The following is a 20,884-nucleotide window of genomic DNA, read 5'->3' as shown; positions in this document are numbered from 1 at the left end:
AATGTACTCCGAGCCTAAGGCCAGGATGGCAATTAATGGGAGTATCTCTCAACCCTTTGCCCTGTATAGAGGAACCAGGCAGGGGAGTCCCCTGTCCCCAAGCCTCTTTGCATTGGCGATTGAGCCACTGGCTTGTTTTTTGCGAAAACATTCAGAGTTGGACGGGTTCGGAATAGGGGACAGCACTGAGGTGGTGTCCTTGTATGCGGACGACCTGTTAATATTTTTAGCTGATGGGGTCAAGGCGGTTCCCGTGGCCCTGGCAGAGATAGAGAATTTTGGAGACTATTCTGGATTCAGGGTGAATTGGGGGAAGTCTTGTGTCCTTCCGATCATCCCCGGGACCATAGAATCACTGCCAACTCATCTACCCCTTAAATATGTTACCACCTTTAAATATCTGGGAGTTTGGATTTCTCGGGATCCAAGAGACTTCGCAGGGTTAAACCTCGAGCCCCTGATGGTCCATCTTGCCGCCAAATTAAAACAATGGGCTAGACTGCCACTTACAACAATAGGAAGGGTAAACTTATTGAAAATGTCAATATTACCTAAATTCCTATATATAATGCAACATTCCCCATGCTTTATAGGAGATGTCTTCTTTAGGAAAGTAAACAGCATGTTTACTACTTTTATATGGAATAACTCTCGACCAAGAATAAGGCTCCAGACTTTAATGAGGAGGAGGGAGGAAGGGGGCATGGCACTTCCAGATCTTAAATTGTACTATTTAGCGGGGCAAATAAGAGCATTAGCAGGCTGGATAACGGGCGATGAGGAATATGATAGAATAATGACTATGATAAAACCTGTGAATAAGAAAAACACCCCTCTGCAAAAATTAATAAAGGGGCAGACGAGTAAAAAAGATCCCCCCGCGGTTACGCAGGCGGTAAGAGTCTGGAAAGAGGCAAATAAGATCCTGAAATTTCAAAGTATGGAGATAGAACATCCAATAAATGACTTTAGAAGGTTAGCCGGGTTAAGAGCACTCCAGGTTGATGAGGTATGGGGACCATATAGTATAACAATGGTGAGCCAACTATTTATAAATAAAGATCTAAAGCCCTTTTCCCAGTTACAGGAAGAGTATAATGTACCGCCAACTCATTTTTTTAGATATATTCAATTAAGGAGGGCCTTGTATACGCAGTTTAGAGGAGAGCCCCCGGAATTCGGGATATCCCCAGTCAAAAATTTTTTGCAAAGGAATAGAAACTGTAAAGTCTCAAAAATATATAGTCAGTTAATGAGGGAGAAGAATGAAGGAAGTCTTCCACAGTTAAGGGAAAAATGGGAGAGAGATATAGGATCTATGGAGGATGTGGAGTGGGACAATGCCCTGTCGTCCGTCTATAAGTGTACAAACTCAATTAGAGTACACCAAGTTCAACTGTATATAGTGCACAGAGTGTACTTAACTATGGAGAAACTGATGAAATTTGGGGGAAGAACCTCGGACAAGTGCCCGAAATGTAATAATGCTGTGGGGACGTTTTTCCATTTGATATGGGAATGTCAAACTACACAAAGGTTTTGGGAAGAAGTAAAATCTACATTGGTGAATTTGGGGATAAATGGGAGTAGCCTCACGCCAGGATGTTGCTTGTTAAATATAAATGTTAACAGCCTAACGAAATGGGAGGATAGGGTGTTTGTCATGAACTCCTGTGCAATAGCTAAAGTTATAATAGCTAGAACGTGGATGGCAAAGGAAGCCCCGGAGTATGGGAAATGGAAGGCATTGATGGATTATACTGTATCTCATGAGAAACACCTTTATATGAATAGAAACACATTAAAGAAATTTTATAAAATATGGCACAGATGGTTAATGAAGTGATCAACTGATATGATCCTTAATATTTACTCGAACACTGAGTGGTGAGGTTTTAAGGATAAAAGGGGGGTATCACAAGGGTAAAGGGAGGGGGGGAGGCGGGGAAGGGGAATAAGTAAAGAAGGAGGGAGGTTCCGATGGGTCGACGGGTCACAGGAATAGGGTGTAGTTGGGGTTAGGGGAAGGGAGGTTGGGTAGTTTGGGGGGGTTTTGCTATCGGTTTAAGGGAGGGAAGAGGGAGGTGGATTAGTATGGTGGGTGGGTGGGTAGGGAGGTGGAATAGAGTGGGAGGGGTAGCCACAAGGAGAATATATGAAGATGATATAGAGTGTCACTTTAGTTGAGAAAATAACAGTCACGTATGTATTAACACACAAATTTTTATTGTATAATCCATAAAGTAAAAAAAAAAAAAAGATTTAATCAATGAAATTGAAGGACCGCGTTCCCTATTAGCCACCAAAAAGGTGACAGTGACGGGAGAGTTATATACCCCTAGGAACGGGAATAGTGGACTATGCACCCGGGATCGAATTGAACTGTACAAGATTTAGAGGAAACCTGATTAATAACTAGTTGAAAAGGTGTAGAGTGGTAGCACTGGACGCACGGGGGGGGGGGGGGGGGGGGTTGGTATGTATTGTAATGTTTTAATGTTTGATACAGCGATAATCTAATTTGATGTATTATTGAAAACCTTGGTTTGAAAAGTAATGGAATCCCTATAGAAAATTGTGTGAGTTCCAGGATTTTTTGGAGTTGAATGTTTCACTGTATCAATGAAATGTATATGTATGTCTTGTCTTATTGCAAAATTTAATAAAAAGAAAGTTAAAAAAAAAAAAAAACAAGCACCGCTATATACTCTGCCAACAGGTTATGGGCCCAGACCCTGCGTGCTTGGAAGATTAACCCCCTAAAAGCTGAGTGATAGCACTGAATATAAAAGAACACACAGATAACTCTGAAGTGACATTTTTTTTTAAATAGTTAAGATGTATAACACAGGGCACAGTGGGCCTTATTTTGGTTAATTCTTTCTGACAAAATCCTTCTTAGATGGGCAAAACCATGTGCACTGCAGGTGGGGCAGATGTAACATGTGCAGAGAGAATTAGATTTGGGTGGGGTTTTTCTTCAAAGTGAGATCTATATTGCAGTGTAAAAATAAAGCAGTCAGTATTTTCCCTGCACAGAAACAAAATTACTCACCCAAATCTAATTCACTCTGCACATGTTACATCTGCCCCCCTGCAGTGCACATGGTTTTGACCATCTAAGAAGGATTTTGTCAGAAAGAATGAACCAAAATAAGGCCCAGTATGAGGTTTACTAAGCTGAAAGGTTCGGAGAATTACACCACGTGGAAGTTCGCCATGGAAATGCAGCTTAAGAGGGAGAAGCTATGGAAGCTCACGGTACAGCCAGGAGAAAGTCCAAACCCAGATGAGGTAGACAGAGCCATCGGAATGATAGGTTTAGCTGTGGAGCAACAGGTCTATTCATTAATTAGTGGGAAAGAATCCACCAAGGACATGTGGACTGCCCTACAAAGTGTGTACAAAGATAAAGGTCTGATGAGAAGAATACGTTTGAGGCGCATGTTATACGGAATGAAGTTGAGTGCCTGCAAGGACATGAACGACTACATTGATAAAATCTTATCGATAGCTCAGCATTTGGCATCTGTGGGAGCACAGGTGGACTCTTCCCCAAACTGAACGAGAAGTAGGCGAACACTGACAGCAGTGTCCACCTACTCGCAACCTGTCAGCGGCTGCAGTGAGCGGGATGGACACCCACAGCACCTGCTCCCCTCCCACACCCAGTCTTTAGCGGTAACCACCACAGGCATCCCCACGCCCAATTTTCAGCAGGAACCCCCACTGTCAACCCCGCAGCCAATTATCACAAGTCACCCACTGCCAGCACTCCAGCAGCCTACACCAAGCACCAGACCTGAACCCTGCACTGATCCACTAGCAGCATCCTCCCTCCTATCTATCCTGCCAGGTACCATCCCCAGGATCAGCCCCCCTCCCTACCCCCATGATCACCGGGCTGCTCCCCCCCCCCGAGATCATCCGACAGCTGCCCCCCTGTGATTACCTGGCAGCCACCCACTGTGATCACCCACCTTGCAGCGTGGTCCTGGTCCCGCACCCGCGGGGGACCAGGTCCCCGCAGCAGACGTAGTGCAGGGTCCCTTGAGGAGGGTTGAGACAGCGGTATTCTTTTTTAAATTCCAAAATTGCCGCGGCTAGCCAATCCTGGCTAGCCATGTCATATCCCCGCCCCCTTAATCTGGCTATATTAGCCAGTGCGAGACACGGGGCAGGCAGTCCGTCAGCAGAGGAGGAACATAGAAGAGCTTCTGAAGACACCGCAGAAGCCCTGGGAGGCGGCAGCCATGCAAAAGAGCTTAAAAGGCCACCGCCCCCAGGTGAAGAACACAGATGGAGACATCAAAGCCCAGGGGGTGCGGCGGCCATGCAAAGGAGCTCAAAGGCTGCCGCCCTCTGGGCGAACACGCTGCAGTTTAATAAATTGTTTTTTTTTTTTTTTTAAAGAAGTGTTTGTTTTTCTTTTAATATTTCCTTTACAGGGGGGCTATAGGTACCCCTGTATTTTGGGGACCAGGGCTCAAGAACCTGGTGTTGGTCCTCAAAATACGGGGGGACCCCCACTCATTTCATCCCTTGTATTTTATGGGAACAGGGCCAGCTCAAGAGCCCGGTGCTGGTCCTAAAAAGATGGGGGACCCCAACTCACTGTGTCCTCCATACTTTGGGAACCAGGGCTGGCTCCAAAAACCCGGTGGTGGTTCAGAAAATCAGGGGGGCTGCTACTCATTTTATTCCTGCCAAAAACGACATCCTGCTAAAATGCAGTGTGTGGACACAAGAAGCTGCGGGATACGGTCACTATGAAGGTCGACCCTATGAAGATCGACATGCATTGGGTGGACCACTGAAGGTCAACATGCCGTATGTCAAAATCTGAAATTTACTTTATGTGGCGGGGATGTGTGCCTATACTCTAGGGGGAGGGGGTGTGTATATACTCTACTGGTGGTGGGGGGGGGGGCTTAGGGTTACCACCTTTCCCCTTTAATTCCGGACACATATTAATTACACAGGTTCTGTGGAAGTTTAAAATCAGGTGAAATGGAGTCTTGAAGTCAGCCAGCCACAGAACCTGTGCAATTAATATGTGTCTGGAATTAAAGGGGTGAGGTGGTAACCCTAGGGGGGCTATACCCTATTTTATTTTATTTTTTAAGTTTATCCTTAACCCCTTAAGGAAGACACATTAAATAAAACATTCATTTAAAAAAAAAAAAAAAACCCTTCCCCAATGAGTATGATTAATACATACTTGCTACTTTGCAGGGAGACTGTGAAGGTGACACTAATAATCATGGTTGTGCATACCTCCCAACTTTGTGAAGATAAGAATAGCGAGTGCCCGAAAAGGGGGCGTTGTGTATGCAAATGAGGGCGTGGCTTATGCAAATTAGGCAGTGCCCTCGTCAGCTGCAAATAGACGCTGTGCGCATGCGCACAGCATCTATTCTGTGAGATTGGGGCGGGGGAACTCCCAACTGCCCCCCCGCAGCGGGACACTGCCGGTCGCAGGAGGGACGCGGGAACGTACCCGAAAATCGTGACGTTCCCGCGTTTAGAGGGACAGTTGGGAGGTATGGCTGTGTACTGCTACTGTAGGTGTAGGTGTCCTTGAGATCTACCAACAGTCCACGTTTTCTAAATCACCTAGCTGATGCACAGCTGTAGTCATTACCAACTGTCACATTTTCAAACATGCTGCATTTATTCCTACTATAGATCCACAGGGTGCCTGAAAGACCTGGACTGTTGGTAGATCTTAAGGACAGGTTTGGCCACCCCTGTTCTAGGTGCTTCACCCTTGTGTCTCTTTTCCAACTGACTTTCCTGGCTGCCCTCCAGCTGCTACTCCTGACCTCCTTCCAGCTGTCACTCCTGGCCTCCCTCCTGGTATGACTCCTGGCCTCCCTCTAACTGTCATTTACTGTATAGTGCGTTTTCTGAGCTCCTGCAATGCATCCTAGTTGTGTGTAGTTTCATGGCTGCTGCAGCTTCCTGCAGCCTCAATATCCAGTTTGGACACCAGTGAATGTGATAACTCACACAATCAGTGGCAAAACACCAGAACGCATTTGTTATTGGCTACACCTGTGTCCACATTAAGCTCTTTGGGTCTCCAAAATAGTTTATGGATCAGAACAGGGCCTGTTTTGAGCAGATAAAGACTCACTGGTTTCTCATGTTCCACAACATTTTTACTGTAATGTGAGTTTTTTTGAACCCCACACAAGTAATTTGTACCCATTTGCTGATATTCAAATGCTCAGCATTAGGTTGCAGTTTTGGATGAATTAATATGTAAAATATAAACATTTTTATTTTTATATATCTAATCACTAGAGGGCGCCAAAGAACATGTAAACTGTATAGTCATTGACTTCACTAACCCACACTTTTATAGTACAAATTGAATACATTATATCTGCATTTATGCATTTGATACCTTATATACAGTATATATATATATATTTTTTTTTCTAAAGGAGATCCTTTGCTACTGAAGAGACACATCCTGAGGCTTATGTATATCTCTCTCTTTCTTCTGCATAAGATATGCATTTTTGTACTGTGATCCACATGTAAAAGTAGGGTGACCAACTCATCCCTTTAATCCGGGACACATATTAATTACACAGGTTCTGTGGCTGGCTTTCACCTGGTTTTAAACTGCCACACCCAAGACTCCATTTCACCTGGTTTTAAACTGCCACAGAACCTGTGTAATTAATATGTGTCCCGGATTAAAGGGATGAGTTGGTCAGCCTATGTAAAAGTCATATGCCGGACTCCCAACTGCCCCCCCACCCCCGCGCGCCGCGGGACACTGCCGGCCCTTGTGGGACGTGTGACTGTCCCAAAAATCCAGGACAGTCCCGCAAAAAAATGGGACAGTTGGGAAGCATGAATTTCCATTTAAATCCAGAACAACCCTGATCATGGCCACACACAGAGCGATTGAGTAAATAATCAGAGGGTTTACTCAATCTTTCTGTGTGGCTATGATAAGGGGTGTTTGGACATTTGGGGGTAAAAAGGTCCCTTCGGCGAAGGAGAACTAGCTGGACAATTGGTCGCAAAAAGGTCCCATCGGCGAAGGTGAACTAGCTGGACAATTGGGGGCAAAAAGGTTCTTTCCGCAACGGGAAACTATCTAGTCATTATGGGGAAAAAGGTACTTTTGGTCAAGGGGAACTACCTTTTGGTGTCAACCTATTGACAGTTTACCATGTAGACACTGTACTTTTCTATCAACATCCTGCCCTCTCCCAACAGTTTAATACATTGGTGGCAGTCCCAGGAAAACAATTGAATCACAAGGTCTATAGGCAGTGGCGTAACTACCTAATTTTTGCCCCCCCCCCCACTGCCGCAGATTTTTCGGCGCCCTCCTCCCCTCCCTCCCTCTCCTCGGCGCCCACCCTCCCCTCCCTCCCCTCGGCGTACCTGCCTGGCCGCATCTGCGGTCACGGTCCCGTCTCTCCCGGCGCCGTCTCCTGCTGCTATAATGAAAACGGACTCTTAGAAAATGGCTGCCCCCATACTGCAGACAGAACTGTCTGCAGTATAGGGGCAGCCATTTTCTAAGAGTCCGTTTTTATTATAGCAGCAGGAGCCGGCGCCGGGAGAGACGGGACCGTGACGGCAGGGCACCAAACAGCAGCGGGTAAGTGGTAACTATAGCCCCGCAGACCCCCCAGTGCCCACATGTTCTCTGCGCCTCCCCGCCACCGCGGGGGCTGCAGAGCTATAGCTACGCCCAGGGCTATTTTTGTGCAGGTTCCAGCAGGAACTGAGGCCCTTATTCTAGTTTACTGTTTCTGACAAAATATTCCTCAGATGGACAAAACCGTGTGCACTGCAGGTGAGGCAGGTGTAAAACCCCACCCAAATCTAATTATCTCTGCACAAGTAACACCTGCCTCACCTGCAGTGCACATGGTTTTGTCCATCTGAGGAATATTTTGTCAGAAACAGTGAACTAGAATAATGGCCACAGTTCCTGCTGGAGCCTGCACAAAAATAGCCCTGGCTACGCCACTGTCTATAGGTCATGCCCTACCATCCACTAGGGCGTGGTGGGAGAATAAAATAGTGTGCCAAGCGCAGCAATGCACTGTGCCCGAAGCATGGCGAGTGAAGCGAGCGATGCAAGGGGCTGTGGTTGACTTCCAACTGTGTCCATGTCAACTGTGTCGACATTCGGGTAAAAAAAAAAAAACCCAGTGAAAAACCCATGTCGACCTCGCAACCTGTCGACCTAACCCATGTCTACCTAACACATTTGTCGACCTAAACCCATGTTGACCTAAACCCATGTCGACTTAGACACCTGTCGACCTTCACCTATGTCGACCTAGAACCCTGTCGACCTTGCTGCCTGTCGACCCAACGGTGTCGACCTAATGACTTAGGGCGACAATTCGATCCACACCCTTGTCAACTTAGATCTTGTGCATGTTGACCTTTTGATGTTGATCCAGACAATGACTGTAAGCAGTGGCGGCTCCAGGGGTGAGGCTGCAGCACAGTTCAATATTCAAATAGGGGAGCCACACCAACTGCCAGTGAGTCAGTTTGGAATGGCAGTTGGTGGCAGTTGCTCCCCTATTTGAATTTTGAACTGCGCCCCCTGATGCCTCCCCTGTCAGCCATCCGGATAGCAATGTTGGGTTACTTGACTAATATGTTTAGAGATTCCAGATGACTGGACGGTTCAAAAAAAGGAAGTTGCCTGCCCACAGACTTCTCATACTGTATTTGTCATTTAGCTACACTTTGGTAACCTGTGTCTGTTTGCTGGGCGTAAAGGTTAGGAGTGAAAGCTTCCTGCTTCAGTGTGAACCCGTCCAAGGGTCACACATACTGTACATGACGTGAAGATTTATTCCATGTATAATATAACACATCTACAGTATATTCCAGTTGTAAAGTAGGTAAATATACTTTATTTAAACACATTTTGTTTTTTAATTTGTATCTACATGTGTCAGGATGCACCTTTGGCCATTGCAACCTTTGGCCAGTAAACATGCAGGGGTCAGTACATGTGTACTCAGTACGCCAAACATCAAACTTCAATAGCTTGCGGGTTCCAACTGCAAAACTCTTCTTAAAGTGTAAGCAGATCGGTTGTCACTTGTCTGTCATGGAGTTGCTGCCAATTAATGTAAATAAATGGATACAAGAGAACAGAACTTTCTTTCTGCCACCCGTGTGCAACAAGCTAATGTAAGTAAAACTTCTTTATGCTGATTCATTTTTTGCAGCTGTCATGACTCTTTAGTAGATTGCTGAATTTATATATTAATACTGATAATTGTGTTTCTCAGTACATGATTAACGCTAAATATGAACCTATCTTGTTTTGTTTAAGTATCTTATCAGGAAAATGATTAAACACAAGAGTATTGTAGGTGTGTCATGCATTCCTATTTTCCATTGCAATGGAGAAGGGACACTGGATAGGGTTACCACCCGTCCGGGATTACTCCGGACAGTCCGGTAATTAGACCGGGTGTCCGGAGTCCGGACGGGTGGCGTTCCCGGACTATTCAATGTCCGGGAACTGGAGCTGGTGGCGGGTATCCCTACAGCCGCCGCGGAGGAGGAGGCAGTGGGCACGGCGGCAGAGGACATGTCATTACCTTGCTGCCGCCAGCGATCGTGCCCCCCAAGCCGCCTCCTCTTCTTCTGTCCCCCCGCTGGCCTGGGCTGCTGTGACTTTCCGCCCCTCCCCTCTCACCTGGGCGCTGGGCAAGCACTGTGACTCGCCTCCGTCTCATGGGGTCACCTGACCTCGCGTTGTCCCAGCGGAGTCTGGCAGTGGTTGGGTGCTTCCTGACCATCATCTTGGGGGCGGAGCTGTGCTCCATCTTGCTGCCACTAGTACGCTGTAATTGTGCCTGCTCCTCCTCCTGCCCATGTGCGAGGCTGAACCCCCGCTCCGCACTGCAGTGTCTACGACTACTTCACTGGGCTCTTTGAGTGCAGGCGGGACCCGAGAAGCAGCAGAGTTGGCTTACTGATCCTGAGGCAGGTAGGCACCTCACCTCGGGCGCTTTCTCTGGTGCCTGTACACTGTGCATGTTGTGCCTGCTTGTATCCAGGCATCTGCTCTTTATTTCTGCTGCAAACTTCCCTTCCCTCCCACACTACCTGGCTGTGTCCTAATCCCCCTGTACCTCTGCTGTCACACCTTGAGGCAGTGTTACATATTTATGTTCATACTGATTATAGTAATTGTTTTTTATAACACTATTATTGTTTATTCATCTGTCACCCTTTGTGTGCCCCGGCACACTGTGTGTGCCCATGTCACCCTGTGTATGCAGCTCTGTCACCCCATGTGTGTGTGTGTGGGCATCAGGGTGTGTCGCATAATGTGTAATGGGCATTAGAATGTGTGTGATGTAATAGGCATCATGTGAGGCGTAACATTTAATGGGCATCAAGGTGTGTGGTGTAATGTGCAATGGGCATTACAGTGTTTGGGATACCGTGTAATGGGCATTATGGTGTTTAATATAATGTGTAATGGGCATTACGGTGTTTGGTATAACGTGTAATGGGCATTATGGTGTTTAGTATAATGTGTAATGGGCATTACAGTGTTTGGTGTAATGGGCATTATGGTGTTTGGTATAACATGCAATGGGCATTATGGCATGTGGTATACTATGTAATGGGTGTGTGATATGTAATCGCCATTACGGTGTCCGTGTTGTCCCTAATTTAGAAAAAATTTGAGTCCTGGCATAACAAGTAATAAGCATAATGTGTAATGAGCATCAAGTTGTGTGGCATAACATGTAATGGGTATTATGGCATGTGGTATACTATGGCATTTTGTATACTATGTAATGGGTGTGTGACGTGTAATCGGCATTATGTTGAAATTTTTTTATGCGCGCCTACGGCGCGCACTGTCCATATTATCCCTACTTTACAAAAAACTTTTTGAGTCCTGGCATAACATGTAATGGGCATTGCGGTGTATGGTGTAACATGTAATGGGCATCACGGTGTGTGGCATAACATGTAATGGGCATTACTGCGTGTGATGTAACATGTAACTGGCATTATGGTATGCAAAATCAATTGAAGCAAATCTTAAAAAAATCTCAACATAAGGCGGGTCAAAGGGGCGTGGCAGTGGGTGTGTCAAGAGGCGGGTCACTGTCCGGGAATCTCTCAACAAAAAGGTGGTAACCCTAACACTGGATCTGATAGACAGGTGCATGCAGATTATGGGGGGTATTTAATGTGGAATATCGACTGTCGGAACGTCCCGACAGTTAGAATCCCAGTCCGTCTCCGGGCAGCTCGCCTGCAACACGGCAGGCGGAATTCAATGTTCCGCTTGTCGAGTGTTGAAAAGTGGGCGAGTCGGCAAAAATTATCGTGGATTGCCGAGAAATGGCCGTGAATTTGACAATCCACAGCCGGTTCCGACAAAACAGATGCAATTTTTTTTAAAGTCAGATCTTTTTTTTGTCGAAATTCGCCTTTAATGCTGTCAGAAACGGCAGCATTGAATAGGCGGTGGGTGCTATTTCCCGTGTCGGAATAATTCCCTATGGGTAGAATCAGGTTCACTCGTAGTGAATCAACTTGCCCCGATGGTCGGGATTTGCCCATTTCTGTGCATGTGCAAACTCCGACTGCAAATTGGCGCAGCGAGTTGCTCACTCGCCAGGGCATGGGAACGCCCGGAGTTTCATGGGCGTCCCCATGAAAATGCTAGGCATTCCCATGGGTTTGTGGGTGGGCGCATGCCTGCTGGGGGTAGGCGACTGACATCACATGATGTCAGCTGTCTGCCCTGTCTTCGTCCCGGCGGGACATGTGAGTAGTGGATGTGTCTACCTAACACATCTATGCGAGGGGGTACGGCTGCAGGGGGGTATTCGGCGGGGCGGCATCACAGATACTTGGTAAGCTGCAAGCTTCGCAACTTACCAAGTCAATCAGAATGACCCACTATGTGTGGTTGCGGTTTATCATGGATTTTGAAGTGCGACAATATGTAATTGGGAGTCAGTCTATGTATTGCTCTTCTTCCTTCCCAATCTCTGTGACACCCGCCTTGCACATCTGAGCAATGTTCACCTACACTGGTAGATACACCATTGATGGCAGCACTGACTTTTCAAGCAGCCCCTGCTGCTATCAGCGCCCCTCCTTCAGGTCTCATCCAATAGATCTGTGCAATTAGATCCTCTCAGCGGCAGTGTCAGTGTGTTTCACCATCTCTTCCCCAAGACCCAGTGTGCATGTGCCACAATGCATGTGGCACAATACCGCCCCCCTCCCCCCCATGCCCCGGTGTCAACATCTGATCCCCAGGACCCACTATGCGTGTGTGTGTGTCACCAAGTCCTCACCAAGCTCTCAGCCAATCGGAGAACGGCCAGTCATTTGACAGGTTATTTTAAAAATCTAATTCCCACCACTGCACTGCCCGTCCCGCTGAGGATATCTGCGTTCACCACCCGGCCAGGTCAGGACTCGCCACCCGCTGCAAGCCCCGGCATCCCGCAGATGATGATGATGACCGCCGGCCCCACTGCTCCCCCGGTCAGGCATATATACAGGGAGGTCGGACGTGATCTTATGTGATGACCGTCCGACCTGATCCAGTCCGATGCGCACGGGACCACGCATCGGTTCGGATCAGATGTCACACACCTTTTGTGTCCCTAAATTAGAATTTCTATGTATCATTAGCATTATTTTTAAGTTATTTACAGTCAATGGATAACATTTGCAGTAGTGGAAGCCTGGTCTTTTGTAATTAAATTAAAAATAAAACCTAAACAGTAGAAATATTACATTATAAAAATAACATATATAAAATATAAAATTATACTTATAACATACAGTATATACTGTATATACAGTAGAACTGTTATATGACAGAAACATAACAGTAGATATATTCAATTATAAACATATACAATAGAATTATTAGATTATAAACATAAAATCTAGATAGTTGAACTAATGAGAACAGAAATGATAATATACACAAGAAGATGAAATCGATAACATATCTAATTAGAGCATTTCATACAGTAAAACTACGCATGACATGATACAGCACGGGGATACATTATTCTCTTGTTCTCCACATGGTTCTCTGTGGAAAGCACTGTACAGTAGGTGGTCAGCTGGAGGTCAGGAGGGATCATTGCCAATGTAAAGATATTCCGGTACTTATGTAATATGGGCGCCAGATTTTTTTCATCGCATCGCATGCAATATAGTAGCATACAATTCATGCTAGCTTCGCAACTTACCAAGTCAATCAGAATGACCCACTATGTGTGGTTGCGGTTTATCATGGATTTTGAAGTAATAAAATATGTAAATAGGAGTCAGTCTATGTATTGCTCTTCTTCCTTCCCAAACTCTGTAACACCCGCCTTGCACATCTGAGCAATGTGCACCTACTGTACACTGGTGAATCCTTTCTCTCTGTATCACTATAGACAGTGCTATTTTTGTAGGAAAATAGGTTCAGGAACTGTGGGCGGGGACAGAAAGTGGGCGGTGATGTGGGAGGAGCTACACAAGGGGCGGGGCATCAATCGGTGCATTACATTTTTTTTAAAAAAAACATACAATTCCTCCAAACAGTGCCAGTTACATAACAATCCCCAACAGCAAAGTGGAAAGAGACGCTGAGGGGGGGAGTCAGAGGGAGGGTAAGGCCAGAGACGCTGAGGGGGGAGTCAGAGGGAGCGTAAGGCCAGAGACGCTGATGATAAATAAATGTGTGTCTAATAAAAATAAAAGCATTAATAGAATAATGCCCCCCCCCCAGAAGACAAAAGACCCCTCCCAGCACACATTACATACCTTATCTGTGCTGTTGCGGCTGGCTGTAGGGCTGGCTATAATGCTGGCTCCAGTGAGTGCACATGTAACAGAGCATCGCAGGAGTGGCTGCCGGGCTGCTGCTATTGGTTAGGAAAGGGGGGGTAGCAGAGGGGAGATAGGAGAGTTGAACTGCTCTCCAGTACAGTCTGTATAGGGGAGGGAGGAGGGGGCGCCATGCTGCTGCTGTTAACTCCGCTCTCTGTCACACAGTGTGACAGATCGATGCGGGTAGGAGCTGTGTGCGGGGATCAGAGGGCGGAGCCATGAGCCGACACTCACGAGCTCCGCAATGCATGATGGGAGGAGCATCGCGCGGCCGGGCTTCCGCAGCAGCCCGGCCGCCGCCATTTTGGAGAAGGGCAAAATGCTGGCGCTGCGGCCGCTAACCGCTGATACTGCGGTTACGCTGTCCGCAGCCCAGCCAGGGGGGGAGAGTGGCCTGGCCAGCCCATGTCGCTGACCCACGGCCCTGTCTGGCATTGAAGGCGGGGGCGGCCGTGGCGCCGCCCCCCGCCTGCGTCCTTCCAATCCTGTGAGTGGATTGGAAGTGACAAATCAATCATGGCCGCCCGGCGCCCGGCTCAGCGCACATTACAAGCGGGGGGAGCTCAGTCGGGACACCGGACAGCGGTGCCGGGCCGGGCGTCCGGAGCGGGCAGAGAGGGGGCTCATTCCCGGCGTGGGGGCTGCGAGGGCTAGGCGGGGAGGTTCCGGAACGCCGTTCCTGGTGACCTAATTTTTCAGGTCAGCTTCAGGAACGGCGTTTCGGACCGTTCCGGCACAAAAATAGCCCTGACTATAGATACACCATTGATGGCAGCACTGACTTTTCAAGCAGCCCCTGCTGCTATCAGCGCCCCTCCCTCAGGTCTCATCCAATAGATCTGGGTAATTAGATCTTCTCAGCGGCAGTGTCAGTGTGTTTCACCATCTCTTCCCCTAGACCCAGTGTGCATGTGCCACAATGCATGTGCCACAATACCCCCCCCCCCATGTCCCGGTATCAACATCTGAGTCCCCCAGGACCCACTATGTGTGTGTGTGTGTGTGTGTCACCAAGTCCTCACCAAGCTCTCAGCCAATCGGAGAACGGCCAGTCATTTGACAGGTTATTTTAAAAATCTAATGCCCGCCACTGCACTGCTCATCCCGCTAATGATATCTGCGTTCACCACCCGGCCAGGTCAGGACTCGCCGCCCGCTGCACGGCCCGGCGTCCCGCAGATGATGATGACCGCCCTCCCCACTGCTCACCCGGTCAGGCATATATATACAGGGAGGTCTGACGTGATCTTATGTGTTGACTGTCTGACCTCCCTGATCCAGTCCGATGCGCACGGGACCACGCATCGGATCGGATCAGATTTCACACACCTTTTGTGTCCCTAAATTAGAATTTCTATGTATCATAAGCATTATTTTTAAGTAATTAACAGTCAATGGATAACATTTTCAGTAGTGGAAGCCAGGTCTTTTGTAATTAAATAAAAAATAAAAAATAAAGAGTAGAAATATTACATTATACAAATAACATATATAAAATATAAAATTATACTTATAACATACAGTATATACTGTATATAGTAGGACTGTTATATGACAGAAACATAACAGTAGATATATTCAATTATAAACATATACAATAGAATTATTAGATCATAAACATAAAATCTATACAGTTGAACTAATGAGAACAGAAATGATAATATACACAAGAAAATTAAATCGATAACATATCTAATTAGAGCATTTCATACAGTAAAACTACGAATGACATGAAACAGCACGGGGATACGGTACATTATTCTCTTGTTCTCCACATGGTTCTCTGTGGAAAGCACTGTACAGTAGGTGGTCAGCTGGAGGTCAGGAGGGATCATTGCCCACTGTAAAGATATTCCGGTACTTGTGTAATATCTGGGCGCCAGATTTTTTTCATCGCATCGCATGCAATATAGTAGCATACAATTCATGCGATGCGATTTTTCATTGTAAAGACCCGATTTTTAATTGTATAGTCACCCATGGGTGATTTCATACCCCCACTATCCAACTACGAATGGAGTTGATTTTATATAGTGTGGCGAGCGCAGCGAGCCACCGAGCCGTAAGCGTGGCGAGCGCAGTTAGAATACATGTAAAGTAATCCGCGTCCCCTCGCGGGGCTCGCTGCGCTCACCACGCTTCGGGCTCGGTGGTTCCCTTTGCTCGCCACACTATATATAATCGACTCCATGCGTAGTTGGATAGTGGGAGTATGAAATCACCCATGGGTGACTATACAATTAAAAATCAGGTCTTTACAATGAAAAATCGCATCGCATGCCTTAAGTAGTGGCATGCAATGAAAAAATAGGGTGCCCAGATAATACATAAGTATCGATATTCCTTCAGGGGGGCAAATAGGGTGAGCTGTGTTTAAATATATAAATATACTGTAGGTTGTTACATTGGATTTCACCAGTCGGGTTTTCGGTCACAGGGTTGACTCAATGAAGAAGATCAACGTACATTGGTTGGACCACTGAAGGTTGACAGGGCTTAGGTTGACACCTGCAATAGATCGACACAGCTAAGGTTGACACAAGCATTATGCCGACAATGTGAAGGTCGACAGTCAAAAGGTCGTCATGAGTTTTTCACGGTTTTTGTCCGGGATGTCGACATAGTGGTCATGGACATTCTCTAAGTGTACCGTGCCCCCTCTTAAATCTGGTCTAGGTATTAGTCATTTATTATTCTATTCTCCCTCTATGTTGGTTGTGGACCCCCACGAGGGAAAATAGCCAGTGGCCGTCGGGAACCCGTCTGTCGATGTTTTAAGTCAGGTATATGACTGTGGGGATTCAGACTGTCGGGACCCTGTCCCCGCACCCGGCCTAGTCTTAGGGGCATATTTTTTAAAGATTATTTGCCTGATATCTGGCGTTAGCCCATAGTCCAGTAGTTTATGGCCGAATAATGTACTGTATATTGCAGATTCTGATTCTTTTTGGAGAGGGATCCTTACAGGCTGCCCTAGTGCAATACAGTACATGCGCCAATGCCGAATCTGGATCCATGTCCCATCAACGGTTCTTTGCTCCATATTTTCACATTGCAAATTTAGGTTAAAATAACTGATCAATTCTGCATGAAAAATGTAGAATGTTATTATAAGTCGCTTGATGTGGCAAAAGTAACAGTAGATTGTTGCTGCGAGGCTATTCTTTGTGTCCATCATTATATAAATATACAGAGGGTTAATTACCTCCGGCAAAGCTAGTTGCCGATGATATACAACACAGTGTTATATGTTTCTATAAATACATAACCTTTTATAGCACTACTCGCACCAGTTCTTCATTATCTACTGAGTCAGTACCTAATATTTTAACATACTGTGTACTTAAGTAAGTTAATTATTTTTCAGTTATATATTAAAATATTGCATTGAGTTCCATTTTTGGAATACTTATCTTTGGAGTTTCCCCAACCCACTGAGTTGTATTTCTAGTCAATATTCCAGTGTACCTTTTAGCTCCTTGGTTTATGAACTGTATAGTCTGTGTACATCTTAAAGGCCCTTATTCTGATCGGTGCGGATATTCCCGCATTCTTACGGTGCGGTCCGCACGCCACGGTGTTTTGCCGCGTGCGGCCATCGTCCGTAGAAACGCCCACGTGTCCTCCGCATTCGGACGGACTCACTCTTTAAGAACAGGGCGTGTTTACGGACGACATACAAAGCATGCGTGTGCGGGAGAAACACTCCGATTCGGCACGGTATTACAGAGTATTACAGAGTATGCTCGGGAATACCGCATCCGAACGGGAGCCAAGCGGTGCTACCGCACGTAAGCGGAGTATTTACGCCAAACAACCCACTATGAAGTATCTTCTGCTATACATCACATGACCCACTTATTCAATTACCTATCCTCATAAAAAACTGCTTATTTGGAACATGTCGAATACACATGTGTATTGCTAGTATTAATATTCTGTCATGTCCATTGTTAGCAGTTTTAAAGTGTCTGACAAGTACAGGATATGTGGGTGTTTAGGAAGGGTTCCTTGAAGCAGCAATGGTTTCAATTAAAGCACTGACAAGCGGCCTATTAGTGAGTAATGAGTAAAGGAGTAGATTCTATTGGGTTCAGGTGTTAATGGTTGTAGTCATTAGGCGTACGTTCGCCTAGCGCATGAACGAGTGGTGTCCGCAAAGCAATAGTACACTTGTGGACACCGCACATTTCTGCCCTTTTTGATCGCGTGCATTCGGAGTGGTTTCCGAATGTACGCCCCCCAACATAAGTGTACTCCCCCGTGTCCGCCCATGTTTCCTCCCCGTTTTGCCCACTTTGAAACTACGCCCATGTGTCATTCCGCATGACGCCCATAATACGCCCCTATTTCCCGAATGATAGCGGTGAACAGTTCTGGACGGGATCTGGCCGAACTGGTACCGAGTCAAGGCGTGGCACATGCGCGTTGCGTTCTCCACGCATGCGCAGACGCCGTAAACACGCGATCCGAAAGTATGCGGTAAAGTCCGCGTCAATCAGAATAAGGGCCAAATTGTGGTAGCTCAGGGTTGCCGACCTTTTAAATCTCTGGAGATTTAAAAATCTGGACAGTTTGGAGGTATGCAATACCACTCCCTCACCTCCACTCCCACCCCCTGTGACGCGCCACCTCCCGCACTCCACTCCCTGATGAGCTCTCCTGGCTGCTCTTTCCCAGGGCCAGATGTACTAAGCTTGAGAAGTGATAAAATGGAGAGTGATAAACCACCAGCCAATCAGCTCCTACCTGTCATGTCACAGGCTGTGTTTAAAAAATGACAGATAGGAGCTGATTGGTTGGTGGTTTTTACTCTCCATTTTATCACTTTTCAAGGCTTAGTACATCTCACCCCCAGAGAGAACAGCCAGGAAGTCAGCAACTATGGTATAAGCAGGAAAAAAAAAGAATATGGAGCAGCGCTGTGCTGAATAATTAGAAAATATTTTTATTTAAAATATAAAATATAACAATATTGTGGCCAACAATAGACAAACAAGACTCACAACATATAGTTGGTTAGTCCATTCCCATCCCTCAGAACTGGTTAGTACTTGTTAGCATGCATATTTAAGACTTTTGTGGCTTTTTAGCAGATATATTCAAGTAATCAGTCCTCTCACTTGCTGTGCACATACAAGATTTTAGAATATACTTATGGTTCTTTAAAGTTTAGGAGCAGTGATGGGGTGTATTGGGCTGTAGATACCGCGATGCTTCTCCGACCGGTGGTTCTATCCAATTATATGGTCATATCCGAGATTTGATCGTTGGTGGTGTCTAGTGGTAGCCACAAAACGTCCCCTCTGTTCCTCAACGCGTTTCTCCACCTAAAAATACTTTTCAGCGGCTTCCTCAAAAGGAAGCCGCTGAAAAGTATTTTTAGGCGGAGAAACGCATTGACACCACCAACGATCAAATCTCGGATATGACCATGTTGTAAAATTTGGGGGTCTAGGGAATATTTTACATTTACAATCCAATGTAAAATTGGGTCCCAGGAACCCTATTCACATTTGATTCAATTAAAAAATCGGGTCGACGCGATTTTTCCGACACGACCACCCCAATGGAAATCGGTGTGGCCGTGCTAGGAAACAAGTACCATATTTTCTAATTATTCAGCACAGCGCTGCTCCATATTCTTTTTTTTTCTGCTTGGTCCTATTATAAGGGGTTTAGGTAATCCACCTTTTTTGGTGCAGCTGCAGTGCAGAATAATCTAATCAGCGCTCAATATCACCTTGTTTGCCAGTTTGTTAACTATGGTATAAAGCATTATAATATTTTCGATGCTGAAATAATCAGTAAACAATCTGGAAAAACAAGCTGAAACATACTGTAAGGCTCTGTTTATTCAATCCACTAGACCAAAAAGCTAAACTTTAATTAGCATACTTTACTGTGAGTGATTACAATGCTAAAGAGACCTGAATACACTGTTCCCTATCAGCTTGTGTATAATTTATGTCTACTTTATCCCATGATGCAATTTTTTCATGTACACAATAAAAGAAACTACAACAGCAGGATGCAACTTTGTGGCCAGACAGGGCCGGTGCTAGGGTGTCCGGCGCCCTCCTGCAAACCATAAATTTTGCGCCCTTTCACATTGCCATTGCAAAAAGCTGCAGCCCGATTGTGGGAGCGAATGAAACATGCGATCCTATGCAGGATCTCGGGTGCATGTACATGTATGCATACACCATCTCAGTGCTGTGTCCGCAAAATGTTGCAGGCGATCCGAAAGCAGTACAAAAAGTATATGCAGCACACGCTACTGAGGGGGAAAGAAGGGGAGAGAAGGAGGAGATGAAAGAAGAGGGGCAGAGATAGAGGGGGCGGAGTGTTGAGGGACTGGCAATGGCACTGGCACAGCACACTGAGAAGAGGGAAGGAAGGGGAGGCGGTGCTGTTGACTGTTTGTCATTTGACTGACAGCTGACAGGAGCATGGAGCAATGGGTAGGGGGCGGATCCGGACATGACATGTCATCCAGGCATTCACAGACAGCCCTACATGCCTTAGCGCAAGTGTCCGTGAGGAAGAGGGGGCAGGTCGCAGGAGGAGGACAGTGTGTACGCAGTGCAGGGAGCTGCTCAGCCTCTCCATACTGCCGTTCGCTGTCAGAGAGGTGCTGCGGGCAGCATGCAGGAGGCAGTGACAGTGAGGGCTGAGGCAGCTTGAGCAGGGAGGGAGACAGAGCCTTTTCAGCATGGCGCCTCCCTGCTTTGCAGGAGCTGCTGAGTGGGTAGCGCCGGCCCTGTGGCCAGACTAACAATTACCTTAGCTTTCATGGAAAGAAGGAGATCTGCTAATTAGAACTTGATTCATTGGGTCATATTATTTTAGATTAATATTTTATATTTGTTTTCAAAGGCACAATGATCAGCTTAAAGTAATGTTTGTGGGAGGCCCGAATCAAAGGAAAGATTATCACATTGAAGAGGGAGAAGAGGTAATATTGTTTTATTTACTCTCATGTATT

The 20,884-nt window shown here is 46.3% G+C and overlaps 1 protein-coding gene across 4 annotated transcripts in view; it reads left to right on the top strand.

The window, feature by feature from the left end:
* The first annotated feature begins 8,983 nt into the window (after positions 1-8,983).
* HAAO (3-hydroxyanthranilate 3,4-dioxygenase) overlaps positions 8,984-20,884 on the top strand; it is a 41,312-nt gene continuing 29,411 nt past the window's right edge. For all 4 annotated transcript variants that reach the window (XM_083175700.1, XM_083175699.1, XM_083175701.1 and 1 more), the window contains exons 1-2: positions 8,984-9,198; positions 20,776-20,854. In XM_083175700.1, the coding sequence (XP_083031826.1) occupies positions 8,999-9,198; positions 20,776-20,854 (279 nt within the window). In that variant the 5' untranslated portion in view covers positions 8,984-8,998. The remainder of the gene's footprint in view (positions 9,199-20,775; positions 20,855-20,884) is intronic.

This window comes from Crinia signifera, chromosome 3 (genome assembly GCF_055691185.1).
Source record: "Crinia signifera chromosome 3, ASM5569118v1, whole genome shotgun sequence".
Classification (NCBI taxonomy): Eukaryota; Metazoa; Chordata; class Amphibia; order Anura; family Myobatrachidae; genus Crinia; species Crinia signifera.
Note: the sequence above shows the minus strand (reverse complement) of the source record. Positions and strands in the feature narration are given on the sequence as shown.